The sequence below is a fragment of the Pocillopora verrucosa genome, chromosome 5 (assembly GCF_036669915.1).
Source record: "Pocillopora verrucosa isolate sample1 chromosome 5, ASM3666991v2, whole genome shotgun sequence".
NCBI lineage: Eukaryota > Metazoa > Cnidaria > Anthozoa > Scleractinia > Pocilloporidae > Pocillopora > Pocillopora verrucosa.
The window spans coordinates 16,421,910-16,440,852 of NC_089316.1; the positions used below are offsets into that span (position 1 = coordinate 16,421,910).

At 37.3% G+C, this 18,943-nt stretch overlaps 3 protein-coding genes across 3 annotated transcripts; all 3 read right to left on the minus strand.

The window, feature by feature from the left end:
* Positions 1-48: 48 nt before the first annotated feature.
* Positions 49-6,388, minus strand: LOC131768885 (cilia- and flagella-associated protein 299). The gene is made up of 9 exons (XM_059084587.2): positions 6,279-6,388; positions 5,877-5,930; positions 5,069-5,145; positions 4,435-4,525; positions 4,116-4,154; positions 3,940-3,978; positions 3,111-3,230; positions 2,533-2,607; positions 49-1,761 (listed from the first exon to the last, which is right to left on the minus strand). Exons 1-9 carry the CDS (start codon positions 6,384-6,386, stop codon positions 1,663-1,665), a joined length of 702 nt encoding a protein of 233 aa, XP_058940570.1. The 5' UTR covers positions 6,387-6,388; the 3' UTR covers positions 49-1,662.
* An 803-nt stretch (positions 6,389-7,191) lies between these two features.
* LOC131768887 (uncharacterized) lies at positions 7,192-10,922 on the minus strand. Its single transcript, XM_059084589.2, has 5 exons — positions 10,736-10,922; positions 9,972-10,055; positions 8,469-8,528; positions 8,280-8,347; positions 7,192-7,802 (listed from the first exon to the last, which is right to left on the minus strand). Exons 1-5 carry the CDS (start codon positions 10,821-10,823, stop codon positions 7,614-7,616), a joined length of 489 nt encoding a protein of 162 aa, XP_058940572.2. The 5' UTR covers positions 10,824-10,922; the 3' UTR covers positions 7,192-7,613.
* A 568-nt stretch (positions 10,923-11,490) lies between these two features.
* Positions 11,491-18,613, minus strand: LOC131768886 (NFU1 iron-sulfur cluster scaffold homolog, mitochondrial). Its single transcript, XM_059084588.2, has 9 exons — positions 18,428-18,613; positions 17,200-17,341; positions 16,242-16,308; positions 15,842-15,956; positions 15,103-15,166; positions 14,658-14,697; positions 14,410-14,445; positions 13,743-13,841; positions 11,491-13,187 (listed from the first exon to the last, which is right to left on the minus strand). Exons 1-9 carry the CDS (start codon positions 18,594-18,596, stop codon positions 13,071-13,073), a joined length of 849 nt encoding a protein of 282 aa, XP_058940571.2. The 5' UTR covers positions 18,597-18,613; the 3' UTR covers positions 11,491-13,070.
* Positions 18,614-18,943: the final 330 nt, after the last annotated feature.

An 18,943-nucleotide genomic window follows, 5' to 3' on the forward strand; every position in this document is an offset into this window, starting at 1 on the left:
AAGATCGTTCGCCTTAAAAAGACAGAGTTTCGACATAAATTAGGTCACAATTTTTTAATGAAATAAAGTTCATTTAACGTGTGGATAAAAAATCAAATAAAGCCATGATCCTCGCAAGCGGGCAGTGATTTAGGCAATTGCAAAACAGATTCAAGATAAGACGGAATCCCATCAAAGGCTTTTGTGTGCAACTGCTTAGGTTGCAACCAACTAGCGAGTCTCGTGGCTTTCTTTGATAAATTAGTTCGTAGCAGGGTCTTCTAAAGATTCTTTATCTAGTTTTGCACTCATTGCGTATTGCAACATTGTGCCTATGTTGCTAGCATTTACCAAATTTGAACTTAGCCAATCAGAAGCTCACTCTGATCGCCCGATATGCTTTGAAATCAAGTCAATGAACTAATATCGCTCGGTAACAAGTTCGCTTTCAAAATACCGAGACGATCCCTGGTTTGACCAAACTCGCCTGATGTGCAGCCAAACGTTCTAATAAGCCACCATTGGGCATCAAAAGCGTCACAGATTACGGCAAATCAAAGTGAAAAACCCTGAGCGAAAAAAACAAACAAACAAAAAAAAAAGACCTACAGTAGAAGAACACAGCTTCTCTCCCCAGCTCCTCGTTTTATTTCGCACCTTTCATTAATTTATTGGACCCAGAATGGGAAATAATGTAGCCCTAAGAGTAATGTGTCATTTCGACGTCCATATTTTAACACTAAAACTCCCAGATCAAATTTGTAATTCTCCTTACTTTCAACCATACAATTCTTACAATGTTAGTTCAGAGAATTTAGTACTGGATCAACTAATTATCCCCAAATTGATATTTTTCTTTATCCTCATCACTTATCTGGTTGATATTGTATTAATATTGTATTAATATTGTTAGGAGAAATTCTGTCTTGGTCACTCATGGGAGTTTAAGGATGAAAAGTACATAAAGTCTTTTTGCATCCCGGATTAACTTAAACGAACGTAGTCCCTTACCATACGTGGCGGATAACTGAGAAGTCCGTCAAATACTCGCGTGGAAAAGGCGTGTGATTCCCACGAACAAGCGACGCTTCACACACGTATAGGTGCTGCAGCACACGAGATATTAAAGCACTCATCTACGCAGGGGCGCGGAAGGATTATCCCATGGTAAAAAGGCAGGGAAGAATTTTGGGCATACCCGAATTTTTATGGTCACAATTTAGCACTTTTTTGGACGAAAAGAGGATGAAAATATACTGTTAGTTCTTCGTCAGTTTCGCTCTTGGATTGGCATGTGATACTCGTGGTTTTGGCTCCAAAGTATTTGATCAGATGCAAGTAGAATGGTAATGTTCTTTCGCCTGGAAAAACTCTAGATAACCAGCTAATGTCGTGAACAGAGCCCGCGCTCAGAGCAGCGTCAATAGAGTCCATTTTAAATTTACAAACGATTTTTTATTTATCAGCTCTCCGGTGATAAAAAACGTGTCTTCATTTTTGTCCTTTCTATGACACAAAACTTCTACTCAAAATAAACATGGTAACCAGCAGTATCTCACAACACAAAGAAAAAAATGGGTTATATCAATTACCATAATGTGATTTCATATAAACCCTATATAACAGGATCAAATATTTACATTTCAATGTGTCCATATTATAAACAACCTTGCAGATTGTGCATTACGTCTTTCTCCGAGTAATGTGATCGTAGATTACCACTTGAATATATTTTGCAGTTTCAATGGGAATCCTTGCTGAGTTGTCACCAGGTGTTAGTGCCTATCAATCAATCAATCAATCAATCAATCAATCAATCAATCAGTCAATCAATCAATAACTCAGTCAGTCAGACTCTAATCATTTAGTAAGTCATCATCAGTAAGTCAGACAGTCAGTAAGTCAGTTAATCAGACTGTTAGTCAGTCAGTAGGAGTGTCAGGTATTAAGACAGTCAGTTAGTCAAACAATCATTCATCAGTCGGTCAGACTTTCAGTTATTAAGATAGTTAATCACAATAGTAAGAAAGTCAGTCAGTCAGTTTTTTTAGACAGACAGTCAGTCATTCAGTCAGACTATCAGACATTAAAACAGTCAGTCAGTTTATGAGTCAGTCAGTCAGACAATCAATCCATCAGACAGTCAGTTATCAGTCATTCAATAAGTCATCAGTCAGTCAGTAGTTCAGAAAATCAGTCAGTCAGTCAGACAGTCAATCAGTCAGACAGTCAGCCAATTAGTCAGATGGTCAGTTATCAGTCAGTCAGTCACTTTAGCCTTTAGCCTATAAACTCTCTGTGATGGCCAATTTACATTTTCAACTCAGCTGATAACACTAAATTACCCAGTCACTCATCAGTCAGTCAGTTAGTTATTTAGAGTCCATTAGTCAGTCACACAATCAGTTAGTCAGTCAGTCAGTCAGAGAGTCACTAGGACAATCAGTCAGTCCATCAAACAGTCAGAGAGTCAGTCAATCAGTCAGACAATCAGTCAGTATAGGGTAGGGAAGACAATAACTTTTTGTGGCAAAATGTCAATTTAATTTTTACCTTTGGATCCACATTCAATATTTTTCTGTCTCTCTTGTTCTTGAAAAGCAAACCTGAGGAGTTTTCAGCAATGACCTGGAAAGTAATTACCTGGTCATCATTTCATTCTTCTTTATTTTGCAACTAAGTATAGGGTGACAAAAGGTGAAAAAAAAAAAGTTGTGAAAAATCAGATCGAAGACTGATTTGCCGAATGATCAGCACACCAACAGAAGTACTGGCTTACTAATGCATGTTTAAGTACATTTTAACTTGCAGCTCTGTAATTTACATGGTGGAGGGGCATAATTGTGCCATAAAAAAAATTCAACCTTCCCTTGGTTTAATGTTACCTGACCATCGTTAAATCCTAAGTCTGGTGTGTCATAGTACAACAAATCATTTGATAGGTCATTAGTCATCTCCTACAGGTCTGTCCACTGAGGGTCAGGAAGGGGGGAAGCAAAGATCGAGTATTCTTTTAAGTGGAGTATTTTGTATGGAGACAGTTGGCTAGCTTTAACAACATTAGAGACTCTTGGAGAAGATTGTTGGTACAAAAATGAGACAACTTACAATTATAAATTGCAGTTTGTTACCTGATAGTTTGGAGTGGGATTTGAAGTTGCAGTTTGTGTTTCCCAGTTGTAAAAACTCAAATCTGATGGTCTGGGAAGTAGTCTTTTCCTTCCATTAAAGTAAGGTTCAAAGTCCTCTGTCTAAATGGAAAACATAATGAAATTGAAGTACATAGATAATCAAATCAAATATACATTGGTTTAGCCCTTGAACCCCTTAGGCTGACTGGCATCTATTTTCTCCTTACAAGATCACCCCTAAATAAATTCTAAATTCTCCTTTCCAGAAGTTTGAGAAATGTACAGAGAAAGTAAAGAGAATATGCATACTGATGTTAGGGTATAAGGAGTTAACCCTTCCCTAACATCAGTACCTATGAGGTGCTGCCAAGGAGAATTTGTTTAACAATCAAGAACTTCATTGGTGATCCTTTCTTTTATTCTTGTGACCTTAATGACTCTGGTTGTAATTCAGGGTTGATATAATTGTAACAAGAAAGGAGAAGCTAGTCACTCTCAGGGTCAAAAGGTTAAAAATACTCTGAACAAAGAAACCACTCAGTTGCACATAAAAATCTATAAATTAGGTAAAAAATATTTTTACAAATTCTTAGAGGTCAATTTGGCAAACTACTTATTAATATCATCTTACTTTCCCTCTAATGCAGGACAAGAGTTTCCTTTCAGTAGGAACTAATACCTTTGTTTCATTGATAAAATGAAACTGAAACTTTTGCCTCAATAATTAATGACTAAAAATGCCTTTGATAATTTAATTAATAACATAATTTAAATAATTTCTACAAAAGCTGTTGAGCCATGAGAATCTATGTCAATGTATAGAACTTACTTTTAGGCGATGCGCATAGTCAATATAGCCTGATATTTCCTGGAAAGAATAAAGACAAAAATTAGCAACAAGATGATGGTTTCATTAAAGTACATTCTTGTGATATAGTTGCCATTAACTCATTGACTGCAACTTCTGCAATTTTAACCAATGAATGAGTGGTATCAAAATCTTACCTGCCCTCTCGCGTTCTTGTCTCTGATAAAGATAATGGACTTGATTTTCACAACAAAAAAAGAAGCAACAACAAAGAAGAATCATTAAAGATTATCAATGAAAATCAACTTTAGTTACTAATTCAAATTTATTAAATTTTAAATTATGCATTTGGGAAAATTTCAAGCATGAGTTCTATCAACACATAACATAAGGTCAAACATAAACTGTAGTTGACATTGCAATACTTTAGATAGAAAAGCACTAAATATTTGTCTGGTTTTGAGATTAAACTGGCTTCAGTAAAGAGTTGAAAAACAGCCAAAAGTAAGAACTCACTGTCATTTTCCCACTCCTGTTTGCTTCTTCCCGCTGGGCTAATGCCCTCAAGAATGCATCTTTAAGATCTTTGCCAGAGCTGGCCAAAGTTCTAGAAAACAATTATTCAAAACTACTAGTTATTGGATGGCATTGGGGCTTTGTTTGCAGAGGAGTTTTTAGGTTGCTGGATTTACTTCAAATAAGACCTCTCCTCTGGTGCTTTGGGTGACAACCCTGCTTTTTGATACTGGTGGAGAGAGGCAGGAAAAACAACAGAAAAAATACACTCTTGCACACTGATAACTTTTCAGTAGAGAGACAATAGGCCATTTTACAGTTGTGTACTTAGTTGCCAAGCCTTTGATTTGGAGTGAGGCTGAAGGTGACCTTGTTGTGTTAGAGACCAGAATCTAGTTAGCATGATAACAAATTAATTTGCATTTCAAAAGCAGCAAGGTTTGTATCATAACAAGGTCACCCTCAGCCTCACTCCTGTTCAAAGGCTTGGCAACCAAGCACACAACTGTAAAATGGACTATTGTCCATACACTCTAAGGTCAGACTTGGATTTCATTTCAAGGGGTTTGATATGTACCTAGTCATGCATTACTCAGTGGAATTAAAAACAAAACATTACACGTGTATATCATACTTTTGCTGACTTCTTTTTGACAGTCTGCTTGCCTCAGCAGCTTGTTTTCTGGCCTCAAATTCTTCCCTTTTCAGAACCTTAAAACAAAGACAATTATGCAGGAAACAATAAATAATTTTTAAGTTGCAAATTAGTATAGCTAATTAAATTTGCACTGTTTGTTAATCTTACTACACATGACAGATTATTTGAAATACTCAGAATGTTTAAGGCTTTCTGTTACAATAATTTATAGATACATAAAAAGATAAATCAGGACCAGTTAATAATCATTCTGCATTATCTAATTTCTAAATTAGTAACAAACCAACAAAGTAAATAGCAGTTCTACATGTAAATGGCATATTTTAAGCTTGGTGATAGAAGTGAAGTTTAGAAATCAAGCTGTTGGAAAGATTTAGTTATGTGGTGTATTTTCACCAAATGACCCGCATAGCCTCACATTTGCAATCCTATACAAAACCATGTGATGGTGAAAGCTAACATCTGTAGGCCCACATTGTTGAAGTGAGCTAATCTGAAAAAAAGCTTTGCACTCACACAGCTCTTTTGAAATTCAAAGAACTTAAATTAAATTTTGAACTTTAACTTAAAATACAGCAAAAGAGATAATAAGATGCGCCACTACATAGATTATTGGTTTTTTGTTCTGACTCCCAATGCCCTTACTGCGCTACTGTAGATCCGTATGTCACGACCTAGAGCTAAATATTTTCTCTCGAACAACTCTTTTATCTTTCACTCAGTCTATAAGTACGTATTAGTAGTTTTACAATTCTTTCTCCATTAAATAATTTTCAATCCTGACCTCTCCGCTTCCTCTGTAGCCTAACTCTACCAGCTGTCGTGCCAATTCCTCATCCTATGGGAGAACACAAAACAAGAATTCAACATTAAATAAGGTATTCAAATGTAAATACAATTGTACCAAGTTTTAGATGGACCTTATCGAATTATACATCGCGGCTTGATTTCGTTACAATCTCAACACAATCTGATGAATGAGTAAGTTTCTTTTAACTCTGACGAATTAATAAGTTTCTCTCAACTCTGATGAATGAATAAGTTTCTTTCAAAAGACTGACTAGAAGTAAAGGTTTACAGGATCGAGGACAACATATTAATCAAACTAAAGGGTTCGATGATCGTGAAGACAAGTTACACTAAAGAGATTTCCGTAAAAGTTCGACCAAAATAAGCCTCGAAATACCTCAAGGTAGTAGAGATCTAATGGGGTTATTTGACTGTCGAGAAAGTCTTCATATGTGGCAAATTCGGTGACAATGTTATCGGTCGCTCCTACTGCCTCTTCGTCCATATTAGATTTGGCTTTTGTTGCTTGGAAACCGCGCACAAGCCTTCAGTGCACAAAGCCTCGCGGGCTCAATTTTTACATCCACTCTTCTTTCGGGGAGCTGAGCCAGGAGGGCTTAGGCTTGAGCCCCGTCAAGGCCTTTTTTTTGTTCCAAGCCTTTCTTTTGGCAGAAAAATGTTCATTTAGATGAAATGCTTAAAGAAGAAATTTCAATCACTTCTATATTTTTCAGTTGATTGTCGTAAGTAAATAAATGCAAAACTAAAAACAACCACTATTTGGCCACTCACTTTTCCCGTGCTTAAGGCGTTTTGCATGTTTCACCTTGAATCGGTAGTTATTTTTTCACTTATTTTAGGGTAGTTAACACGTGTATTTCCTTGAGTTTTCACTTGCACCGCACGTGTGACCCAACGTTTCTGACAACAAGACGCCTGGGGGCTATTTACGTGGATGCTACTGTTTGTGTGAAATGTGAAGATAAATTGAAAATGTCACTGATCCTTAAAGCCGACTGAGAGTCATAAGGGACGTGGTAAAATCGCTAAGGAAGGTTTAGTGTAATAAGAATTAAAGTTTTAATTTTTTGGTGCGTACGAGGACTCGGAAGACGGTAGGATGGCTGTAGTAGCTTAGGCCTGGTTCCCACCCAGATTTCCCCTTTTGTTTTAATTTCTGGCTTCCATTCTAATCAGTGATTGGTTCAATGTTTGAGCTGTCTGTTATGTAGTGAAGCTGAAGAAGCTCAATTCAATTGGAGAACGATTTTCTTTGAATAAGACGTAAAAAACGGCAAAACAACTTGAAATTAGGAACAGTTGTTGAGTCATTTATTATCACAATCACATTAGCTTGTTCAGGGACTCGTCTACAATTTTGTAACCATTTACAAAGCCCTAAGTAGTTCTGATCGTTTTTCTCTGCAAATACATTAATCAAAACTAAGCAAGATTTACCAAACCATTAAAAGCGAGAAGGCTTTAGCTGAGTTGAGGTCATAACAACAGCAACGAAAAAGAAACGAATGGGGGTAAAGACAGAAAACTGAATTTCCCACTCGAAAACTCCGAAATTCACGATTATACAGACACGTCACACCATATCCTCTCAACTTTCCCTTAATCGTAACCTCCGTTTATCTTTTAAAGGAAAAAAAGGAAAAAAAATCAGAATGTTCCTAGACCTTTTGTTTCTGTAAAACTATGAACTTTCCGTAGGCCATTAAAACATTCATTCTTCACAGTCAACCACTTTGGGCTTCGGCTTTTTCATCCCAACTTGATTACAGTATTTTGCCGAAACTGTAAGAGTAATCTCTTCAACTTCAGCAGGTTTAGCTGGCTCCTCCTCCTTCTCTTTCATTATCACCATGCCCTTCCACTGGCACTGTGGTGGTATGATCTTTACTCCCTCGACGCACTAGTTTTCACATAGAAATAAAAATTGCACGGTGAATCATAAATGTTGATTGGAATGTGTTCCCTGCGGAGCAGTTGTTTTCGTTTCCTCAAAGCTATCGAAGGTTTAGAGATGTGGGAATTTCATGAAGCGAAAGAGAGTAGACGAAAAAAGGAGCCGCGCCTTAATAGTAACCTTTCTTAGTAACATATCTACCGCTTGGTTAATAAAGGAAGACTACTAAGCATGCTGGGTAATGTGTCCCTGGGACAAGTACAGAACACGAAAAAAGAAAACTACAACAACAACAAAAAGCAAACAGCAGTAATGACAAAATAAGAACAACAGCATGGTCATTTTTTGTACCACTTCTGTTCGATGGCTTGGTCACAAAGCACACGACTGTAAATACACTAATAACCTGTTATTGCTTTTCTTTAAACTCTATTTGTATTTATTGCGGTGAAATACAGACGAACCCGTCGCAAACAATTTTACCTCTTGCTTTTTTCCTGATCCAAAGCGGTACTTCACCTCTGGTGGAACAGGCTCGTGAACTACTTCAGCTGCAAAATCGAAGTAAAATTCGTGATATGAGGAAAAGAAAATTGACAAAGGTGACTGAAAGATATCTAGGGAAGTGTATGTCGGGTGAGGGTTTAAATTGAATCTCAAGCACTCACTTACCTTCATCCATTATGATTTTGTCCAAAAACCAAGCGGTGTCTCTATACACATCTGGATCGTCTACAATAGAGTGTGAAGAATCCGTTATTAAGTACTGAAAATTGGATTTTGCACGCGTTTTGTAGCTTCTTGTTATCGGATTACTTACTGGAATCATGTGACTTATAAGTCTTACCGCGTTTCTTATATCAGTTGTACGGAATGGAGTCGGCAAAATATCGGGAAACTGTTTAACTCTCCATCTCACTTAAGAGTAGTCTGAAAGTTCTGGGAACATTTTTCATTTCTCACATTTCTCCATCCAAATTCAATACTTTTCTTCTTTTTCTAAAACATTCGTATGTGAAATGACATCAGGATCGCTTTTGCCACCCTCAGTGTTTTGCAGTAGGTTATAAAATAAACAAGTCTTGGTTTTCACGTGACGTCATCAAAATTAAAAAATAAGGAATTATCAATCCTTTTGAGATATTAGTTTAGTTAATTATTAGAACAGCTAAAGACTTATCTTTTTTCCACAATTTCAGTTTGATAGAGATTATCGTCTTGTGATAAGGCAAGATTGAATTTCTAGGCTTTTGCGTGACACGACATGACAATGGTGGCCGAGAATGCTGTCATATACGTTGAACGAAGTGACTTATCCGCAGAGATTACGAAATCTGAACGGTCCTTGTATGGGAAAAAATACTTATATAGATGTTCACGAGCCCTCAGAAGACGACTACAGGCTTTTTATCGCAAAAATTGATAACATATGTTTTTGTTAGCTTCTGGCCGCCGCATTAGTGACCCTGAGAGGAACACAAACATGTCATCTGCATACAAAGCTTTGTAAATTTGAATGAAACATTTCTTCCAATATCTCCCGTACAAAACATCGCACAGACCTGAATCGTTGCTAGACTATTTGAATATTCATCTTGAATTTATTTGTTTGATGGTTTTGATGATGGTGTGACAATAAAAACCGGCAATAAATGAAAGGATTTAGCAGTGGACATTCCACGAGGTGACTCTGCTTGTCCACGGTTTCCAGTTATGACCAGTTGTGGTTATGAAATGAAGCGGTCTGTTCTGCATCTTTTCTCCTAAAGCTTATCAAAACGTCCTGAGAGGAAGGATCGAGAAGGAGTGGCACAATCTTAGAAACTCAACTGGTCTGTTTGCATGACTTAGCACTGACGAATTTGGCGTTTCAAAATCAACGAGTTTTGGCGCCTTTTTGAGAAGACTTATATTAATACATAATTGAATATATATTTTTAAAGGTATTAACATTGTTTTATATATTTTAATTACTTTTACGCGGTCATCTTAGCCCCGCCGGATATTCATTCACCCGTAAGAAGCAGGGCGAATATTATTCTTCATTTCTAGCATAATTATTGCAGGGTTTGGCGCCCAACTTTACATAAATTGTAGAAGTTTGCTCAGGCGCGCAACGAATGAGAAATGTTAATTTACAACGGTTTTCTTTTTGTATTCTAAAATGGTACGCACCTTCATACTGTGGAATCAATCCTCTTTCCCACATCAGGGACTCTGGATTTTCCACGCCATATTTATAACCTCGCCTTGTGGTGTCTTTGAAGGGAAAAGAAAAGTACTTACATAACCATCAGGATTGTTTGAAGGTGTCAAATTAAACCTTCTTTGAGCGGAAGCCGTAATTGCCTTAATTTGGGAAGTGTGAGATTTTGGTTTGATCGTGAAGTTTTCTTGTCTTATTATTCTTTTTTCTTTGCTTTTTTGAGGTAAATAAAAGAGAACTATGGAGACTTACTTGCTCAGCAATTGACCTTTAGCTTTGTCCAAAAAAACAACAAATAAATTGGCGCGTAGTCTAAACGACTCTTTGGAGCTCAAGGTCCCATAAATTCTCTAAAACTGATTGTTATTGCAGTAAGCTTTCTGTCCGACTGGATCAAACGAAGCAGTGTTAGTCAATTTACACTGTAGCTGTAAGAGTCTGACCAGATGAAAGCTTTTTGACCCAATCCAATTAAACGAAAATTTATCTGTGATGTCGTTGACTGTTTAGTTTGATCTAAAAGGTGCACTGGGAGATTCACATCGTAAAAGTGAGTATCAAATAGGTGGAAGTGAGTTAAATTTTACTGTAAAGAAAAGTTTCATTTGATGTTTTTTTCAGTCTCGCGCACTTCCACCTACCAGTTGATCTCTCTTAAAAACATAATTGACCGTGCTGCTTGAAAATAATTAGGTCCTGAAAGCGCGCGCGCGCAGTAAGGAAAAACACCTACCTGATGAATCTCGAACGTGACCCAGGTTAGGTTTAGCAGATACAACCGCGATCAGAAGCAGGGTGACAAAAAACCCGATTTTCCACATCTCCGGCAAATGAATTTAAGGAGTTTTGTACAAATCGTTTCAGGTTCAAAGATCTCTTTCCAAAGCGATGGATGAATGACACGGTTCTTAATTTGCAAACCTCTAAATAAGCAAAAAAGGGGTGGTTCTTTACAGTTATGACTCTTTTCTGATTCGCTGCAGCAAGATAATGCACTCAGGGCACATAGCTACGGTTCAGTAAATAACAGATTAGCTTTGTCTAGAAAAACAAACAATTATGACAGCTTTGGACCTAATTCACAACTCATGCATGATTATTGCTAACGCCTAAACTCGTCCAAATTTGTGGAATTTTGAACTACTATGTATGAGAAAGTTCTCAAAATTAGTCATTAATTGAAATGTTACTCATCTTTATATCTGTTTGAAGGGTTCGATAAATATTGAATTATCTGAAGCGTTTGCGGCACGAAGAGCGGTGCACGAAAATATTGAATTCAACGAACTGGTTGAAATTTATTTCACCTTTGTGCCAAACACTATGGTTGGCTACACCTGTATGAGTTGAAAATCACTTTGATTGGCCACGTTCTCTTCTACAGCTTGAGAGGAACAATCAGTAAGAATATATAACAGTACTCATTAGAATTCGGCGATTAGGGAGGCGCGCTGAACTATAAAATTTTTACGATCAACATCGGAAATATTGAATTCAAGGAACTAAATGAAATTTATTTCACCTTTGCGCAAGATACTGTGCATGGCTACACCATGTCTGAGTTGAAAATCACTTTAATTACCCATGTTCACTCCTACAGCTTGTGAGGAACAATCAATAATTAACAGCAGTACTCATTAGAATTCAGCAATTATGGAGGCGCGCTGAACTATAAAATTTAACGATCAATATCGAAAATATAAAATTTAAGGAACTAAATGAAATTTATTTCACCTTTGTGCCAGACACTGTGCATGGCTACACCATGTCCGAGTTGAAAATCGCTTTAATTGCCCATGTTCTCCACTACAGCTTGTCAGGAACAATCAATAATTAACAGCAGTACTCATTAGAATTCAGCAATTATGGAAGCGCGCTGAACTATAAAATTTAACGGTCAATATTGAGCTAGTAGCTAAATTTAAGATCCACGACAGTTAGTTTTCCTAGTGACAATTCCCAAAGAGAAGTTTTGCTCCAAACTGTTACATGTCCACGCTTCTGCCATGATAGCTCATAGTGATTAACTGAGACGTATTGATGAACTAAAGAGAAACTAGTGAAGGGACTTTTTAATGCTAACAATTCCGCCGGATTGTTTGCTCCTTTCTTATAACGTTAATTTTAAGACTTCGACCATTATATTCATGGTTACAATGCAATTTTTCTGTCTGTCTCATTTGGTTGCAACAAGTTTATATTAGTGCCTGATCGGTGTGGCTTTGAGTCCAGCATCAAATGGGGGATTGAGTGGGTGGGAAACTTGTTGGGGGGGAGGGGAGGGCGAGGGTGAGACGTTACGCGCAAGGAAATCACAATGAAAGCTATAACCTTCTCTTATCAGCATCTCGCTGCTGAACCCGTCAAGTTTCGTGTTCACTTGAAGAGGAAAAAGGGGTTAACCTTTAACTCCTAAGATCTCACTAGTAATTCTCTTTACTGTCTGCCATGCAATTATTGTGATGAGTTTAGAGAATTTGGTTTTGGATCAACTAACAATCCCCTACTTAATATTTTCTATATTCTCATCTCTTGTCTGCCTGATATTCTACTGGTATTGTAAGGAGAAATTCTGTCTTGGTCACTCATAAGAATTAAAGGGTTAAGCAACATGAAGAGACCAAAATTATTTTAACTCCTCTTGGTCAAGGTACTCTGCGACAGTTCTCTTCGCTTATTTTAACTTAAAACAAAGAATTGAAACATTCAATTTTCCAAGAATATGTTAGGGCGCCATTCCCTTGATAAATGCAGATACTCCTCTAAAGGTGCAAGAAACGGTTTTCTAGAAAACCTCGCACAAACATCAATCTGAACCTGACATCTGCTTTGAATTTCTACTCGTCAACGTCTTTCCTCCCCCTATTCCCATAAAAAGAAAAAAAAATAGAAAAGATTAACCTCTGGAGAATCCAGTCTTATCAAAGATAGCGACGAGCCACATGAAAGCTAGAACTCCCTATGTAACGGTTCTCAGGAGGAGAGTAATGCCGATAAACACCGAGCTAACAGGGTATTGCGAACTGTTCTCCTTGAGTGACTTGACAAGATGACCTTGTCCTGAAATGTCAGTCTTTTTCCGTTGTAGTGTTCGGGTTCCCCTCCACTGGTGTACTTGTTTCTTCAAGTCTCGCTTCAAGTTTACTAAATTCCGTTTTATTTATTTCATCCACTTCATCCTCGACCTGTACGGACAAAGACAAGAGCTCATATGGGAATATGACCACCCGTCAAAGAGCAGCAAGTAAAAAGAAAAAAAAATGTCCTTTCTACCTATGTGATTCTGTCTCATACTATACGTATATTTTTTCATTGATATCATTCGCTTGTCCATTTATTTATTTACTTGTTGTTGTTGCTGATGAAGGGAGGCGGAGAAGGGAGTGAGAGTATATTGCGCAAAAAGTCCTGACCTCACTAACGACAACCACGGAGAGGAGAACTCACTTAAATCTACCAGAGATGAACAAATTAATCTAGGTACACTTCCTCCTGTTTCCAGCCCTGTCAAGACTAATAGTGTTTCAAAAGCGCTATCTATGCACCAAAAAAGGAGAAAAATTTGGTGTAGCAATTAGTACCGGCCGGAACTGTCTGGTCCGACAGGGCAGGCTGGGCAGGAGTAACCTGAAACTCGGGTGTCTCCCGCAGGCTGAGACTGCAAAGTGCTCCCTGGCCTCACAGTGGTTTTCAAGACCATTTACTAACCTTAAAATAAGACAAAATGTAATTTTGGTTACCTGTTCTACTGCAACCACCTCTGGGACATAAAACTGCATCATATTTTCGATGCCATTCTTCAAAGTAACCATTGAACTTGGACAGCTGGAGCATGCTCCCTAGTAGGATACCAACATGAATTTGTTAATAAAAAAAAAAGACCTGAAAAAATTTTAGGCCCGTACGGATTTGAACCTATGACCTCTGCCATACCGGGTTTCAGCGCTCTACCAACTGAGCTAACAAGCCAACTGGGAGCTGGTCATTAAGGTGGGTCCAAATAAACCATCCAAGTGATGAATAATGATTGTAGATATATGAAAATCATATATGTGCACTGCAGTGAAGAAACGAATATAAGAGATCCTCGCAGCTATAAACACTACTGAACTAGTAGTTGAAACAAGACCTGAAAAAAATTCAGGCCCTTACAAGATTTGAACCCATGACCTCTGCGATACTGGTGCCGCGCTCTACCAACTGAGCTAGCAAGCCAACTGGGAGCTTGTCATTAAGTCGAGTCCAAATAAACCATCCAAGTGATGAATAATGATTGTAGATATATGAAAATTATATATGTGCATGGAATATAATTATCATGTAACAGGATTGAATACATGTTAGTTAATGCAGCAATCACCATTTCCATCTAAATAGGAAAAAATCTTAACTTCACATGACACTGACCTGTAGTTTAAGCTTTACAATGCCATCCTGGAATCCCTGTGGAGAGCACAACATACAAGTTACCATGCTAGAAAATTCTTTACAGGGTTCCCAACCCCAGCATATTATAGTTGGCCTACCAAAGGGTCCTAACTAGAGACCCCTTGGTAAGATTGTCAAAGAGCTAGGCACTGTTTCCAACCACAGGCCTTTTAAAAATTAATCTCACCCCCACTATGAACCACATACATACACATCTGTTGACAAACCTTGAAAATGATGTCCCCTCCATCTTCTTGAACAGTTGGTCTGTTAGAAGTCAGTGACAAGAAAATACAATGAGTTTTGATGAATCAAGTGTAGCACTGTAGCACTCACAAAAAAAACAAGAACAAAAACAAGAAATGGGCCATCACCCCAGAATTGAGTCTTAGTAAATACCTTGTATCATGATGAAACAGCTATTGCCTACGGTCAAACCTTCCCTATCCAAACTTTGATTATCCAAAATTTTTTGATTATCTGGACTTGCCTGTCTGGTCCAATTATCTACAAACATTTATATTTATTTAATATTTTTGATTATTCAGAATCTCAACTATCTGGGCTGTTAAGCCCAGTCTCCACAAGTGTGGATAGTCAAGGTTTGACTGCAATTTGTTTTAAGGTGGCCATTTCAACATGGAAAATCTTGAAAAGATCTGGTGCATTTACCTTATTCTTGTGTCTAACAACTCTTTGATCATAGCAACAGTTTCATCATCATCTTCATCAATAGCTGAAAAAATAATAACATGTAGAACTGAGCACTGACAAACTTTCAGGACTACATCTGGTCTACACATAGTTTGGCACTTGTTGATAAAACTATTAGGATTGCCTGTAATACTGACAGGTTTAAGGCTTTTCAAATGTACACAGTATTTAACAAGGCTTGCGAGGCATGTGTACTAGTGAACATGTAGAATTTTCTCTTTCAAGAGCAATCTAACCTTTAACCCTTTACACCCTATCATCAGCATGCATATTCTCATTACTGTTTGCTATAAATTTCCTGAGGTACCGACAAGAAGAATTTGCAAAGTGACAGCTTCTCTAGGTGATGACCATTTCCTTCCTTCTTGAAACATAACCCTTTAACTCCCAAGATCTTGACTGTCAATTCTCTCTTCTTGCTGCTGATCAATTCCTTGCAAACCAGTTATGAGAATTTGGTGTAAGATCATGATAAAAACTTCTTGATGACTGAGTATTCTCATTAACTGTTTGCTAGAAAACATATAGGTATTATAGGGAGAAGTTACATGTTAGTCACTTCTGGGAGGTAAAGGGATAAATGTGTTGATATTGTAGGAAGAAATTAGGAGCTGGTCACTCTGAGGGGTCAAAATGTTTGAATCGAAGCTCATTACTACAGAAAGATGACATTTTTGATGTACATGCGACAGCCTACCTGTATCACTTGCTGGCTGGTTTTCAGTAAGAATGGGAACATTGCTTGCAAAGAAGTCCATTATGGAGGCAAATATATCAGGTTTTAAGACAGGCCAGTTAACATCATCATCTTTCTGGAAATAAAAACTAAAAAATGTAAACAGACGGCAGAACACAATAATTCTTACATCAGGGGACTGGAATCATTTCAAATTGTCACATAAACATTTTGAAAAGAGTTTAGGTAGAATTTCACAGCTTGTGTTCTGCACTTGTTGTTTTTTTTCCATGTACAAGGGTTGAGTTTAATGTCTCTTATCACTGTTGCATGACTTAGGCAGACAGGGCATTTTCACCATTTTTCTTCCAATCTCATTTTTGAGTCTTACTTAAGTCCTAAAAATAATTACCCCACCAACCTTTGTAACGGTGATAAAATCTGGTCCTAACATGACTCCAGTGACACCATCTATCCTAAATAAATTTCTGCAAAAAAATGAAATGGAAATGTCCATTATGACATTCCTGACACATTTCTACATTCACATGAATATCAAAAGTTCCACTGCAATTCAGTCACTAAATCCCATTTATACAGTCATGTTAAAATGTATGTTTAATGATGGATTACATCAGATGATGAGTTACAGAAAGAACATCATAAACCTTCTCCAACCTAACATCAATATACACATTCTCCATATTATTAGGAGGTTCAATACCATGTGCAGCTATTCCCTTACTTCAATTTGTACCTTTTCTAGATTTCACTATTTTCAAAAGATGGGGATTACCTTCACGAGTGTTGACTTCATTCACTCTGAGCATCGTAAAACCCAAACCATAGTTATCACAACAAAATACATAACATGAGACAATTGCAAGGAGCTGATGAACAGCCAAAAGTTTCAGTTTGTTTCTCATTCAAAAAAAGGGCAAGTGGAGTTAACAAATCAGTCATAAAAAGAAGTAAAGCAGAGCTTGTGTAATAAATTTCAAACTCAATTTAACATCTACATTCATTTTTGTTGTAATTGCTCTGGTAATTATAGGGAAGTGTATTCTCTAGTCAATTCCTTTGAGCACAAAAAAATGCTACCAAAGTTTGGAAGAACACTTTTTAAAAGAAACTTACAGATGTGAAGTTTTTGCTGATTGAATTGAATAAACCTGTGAAAAATTGGCTGCTTATTTTGATAAAAGTGATCAAAACAATGGTAAGAGAACAGTTTCTGCGACAAAAACAAATTTTTGACAGAATTTGAAAGCACTTAATATGCAATTATGTCAGAACAATAATTTGCCACAGACAATTAATTGTTAAATGTAATAAAAAAAACAATTAGAGCAAAGGTTCCAATAAGACATAACTATTACCTTGCTAAAGGTGAAGGATATGCAGACTGTGCACTGGCAAAGTTAACTGTACCATGCTCTAAGACCTGCACCCCAGGAACAAACTTCAAACTGTTAGGATTTGGTGTTTCTTGTACCTGAATGAACATTGTTCTCACACCACCTGTCAGAATATAACAATTGTGTGTAATGAATAAGCCATCATGTTCATCTCCTGATAGGATTTTTTTTTTTCCACAGGCTTTTTTTTTTTCTTTTTTTCCCACAGGCTCATGAAACTGAACTGTTTTGATGCCTGTTTTTTTAAACCCATCAATTATAGCACTAGTAAGGTCTGACACTTGCATAAACATGAAATTTGAAGGGACAAGGTGACTGTAGAGGTTTACACACACTCTTGAATAATGATGGCATGTCCTAAAGAACATTTATTCATACAAGCCAACACAATTTTCACCCCCTTAGATGCAATCTTCAAAGTTTCCCCACAATGAAAGACAGGGATGAATTTGGCATTTCATGCATTTGGGAGGGGGGAGAGAGGGAGTTTGAACTACCACTGTATTACATTCATTTTGAAATTGCAAAATACAGTCAATCAAATACAGAATCAATAGTTTATTTAGCTGATTTGTACAATTTTCACCCCCTTAGATGCAATCTTCAGAGATTCCCACTATGAAAGACAGGGACGAATATGACATTTCATGCATTTGGGATGGGGGAGAGAGAGGAAGTTTGAATCACCACTGTATTACATCCATTTTGAAATTGAAAATTCAGTCAATCAAATACAGAATCAATAGTTTATTTAGCTGATTTGTAAAATAAATGGAAAAAGTTGTCTTTAATTTTCTTGTAACTTTATTGGTATCTTTGAACAAGCTTGGAAATCTGATTGGTTGTTGTGTTTTAGTAAAGGCCTCTCATTGACAAGGAAAATATGTGACTTAGAGTTAAAACTGGTGTAATTCGTGAGTAGATCGTACCAGTGAGAGCCATTCAGATTGCAAGGATCGCCAGTGAGTTCAAAATGAATGTAAAGAACCACGTAACCTTACGTGCTAATTTCGTAAGATTGCGCGAGATAAAGACTTAAACAGTGCACGTAAAGCGAAATCGTCATTAAAAAAGTACATAGTACTTATTATAGCTGTTCTGGATCGCTCTGTTCAACTCTTTAAAATAAAAATTGAAACCCTTTAACTCAGGCTACAAGAGTTATCGTTGTAATAATTTTTTGAGGTACCTCCAACTAACGGAATCCTAGAAGACCAGTTACTTCGAGGAAACGTCAACGCTGGAATAGCTCCACTGTAAAATCTCTGTGTTGGTCTGATATTTTGAATACTTCTTCTAAACCACAGCTTAGCAGCATTCCTTGAAACAGCCAAGCCATCTCGTAGGACCGTCGTCATATTTGTTTTTGACTTGATCGCTGCGTTGCGCATGTGCAGTACGTAGCTTTATAGCTCTAGAGCCCCCGAATCTCTTGGTCAGCGAGCCTAGAGTAGACGCTTGAAGTAAAAAAAAAGTCAAAACTCAGTATTCATGGTTATTTTTTTCTCAGTTCGTGAGCGGGCGGTATTCTACAAATCCTGCGATATGATTGGTTCCGAGAGCGGGCAGTATTCTCCCCATCCGGCCCGCTCACAGCAGGCGGTATCCGATCCTTTCAAAAAAAGTTTCGAAGTTTTCTTGGAAGCCTTTTAAATCACCTTTTAATATTATTACGCATATAGATATGTTTGGGTGAAACCTCTCT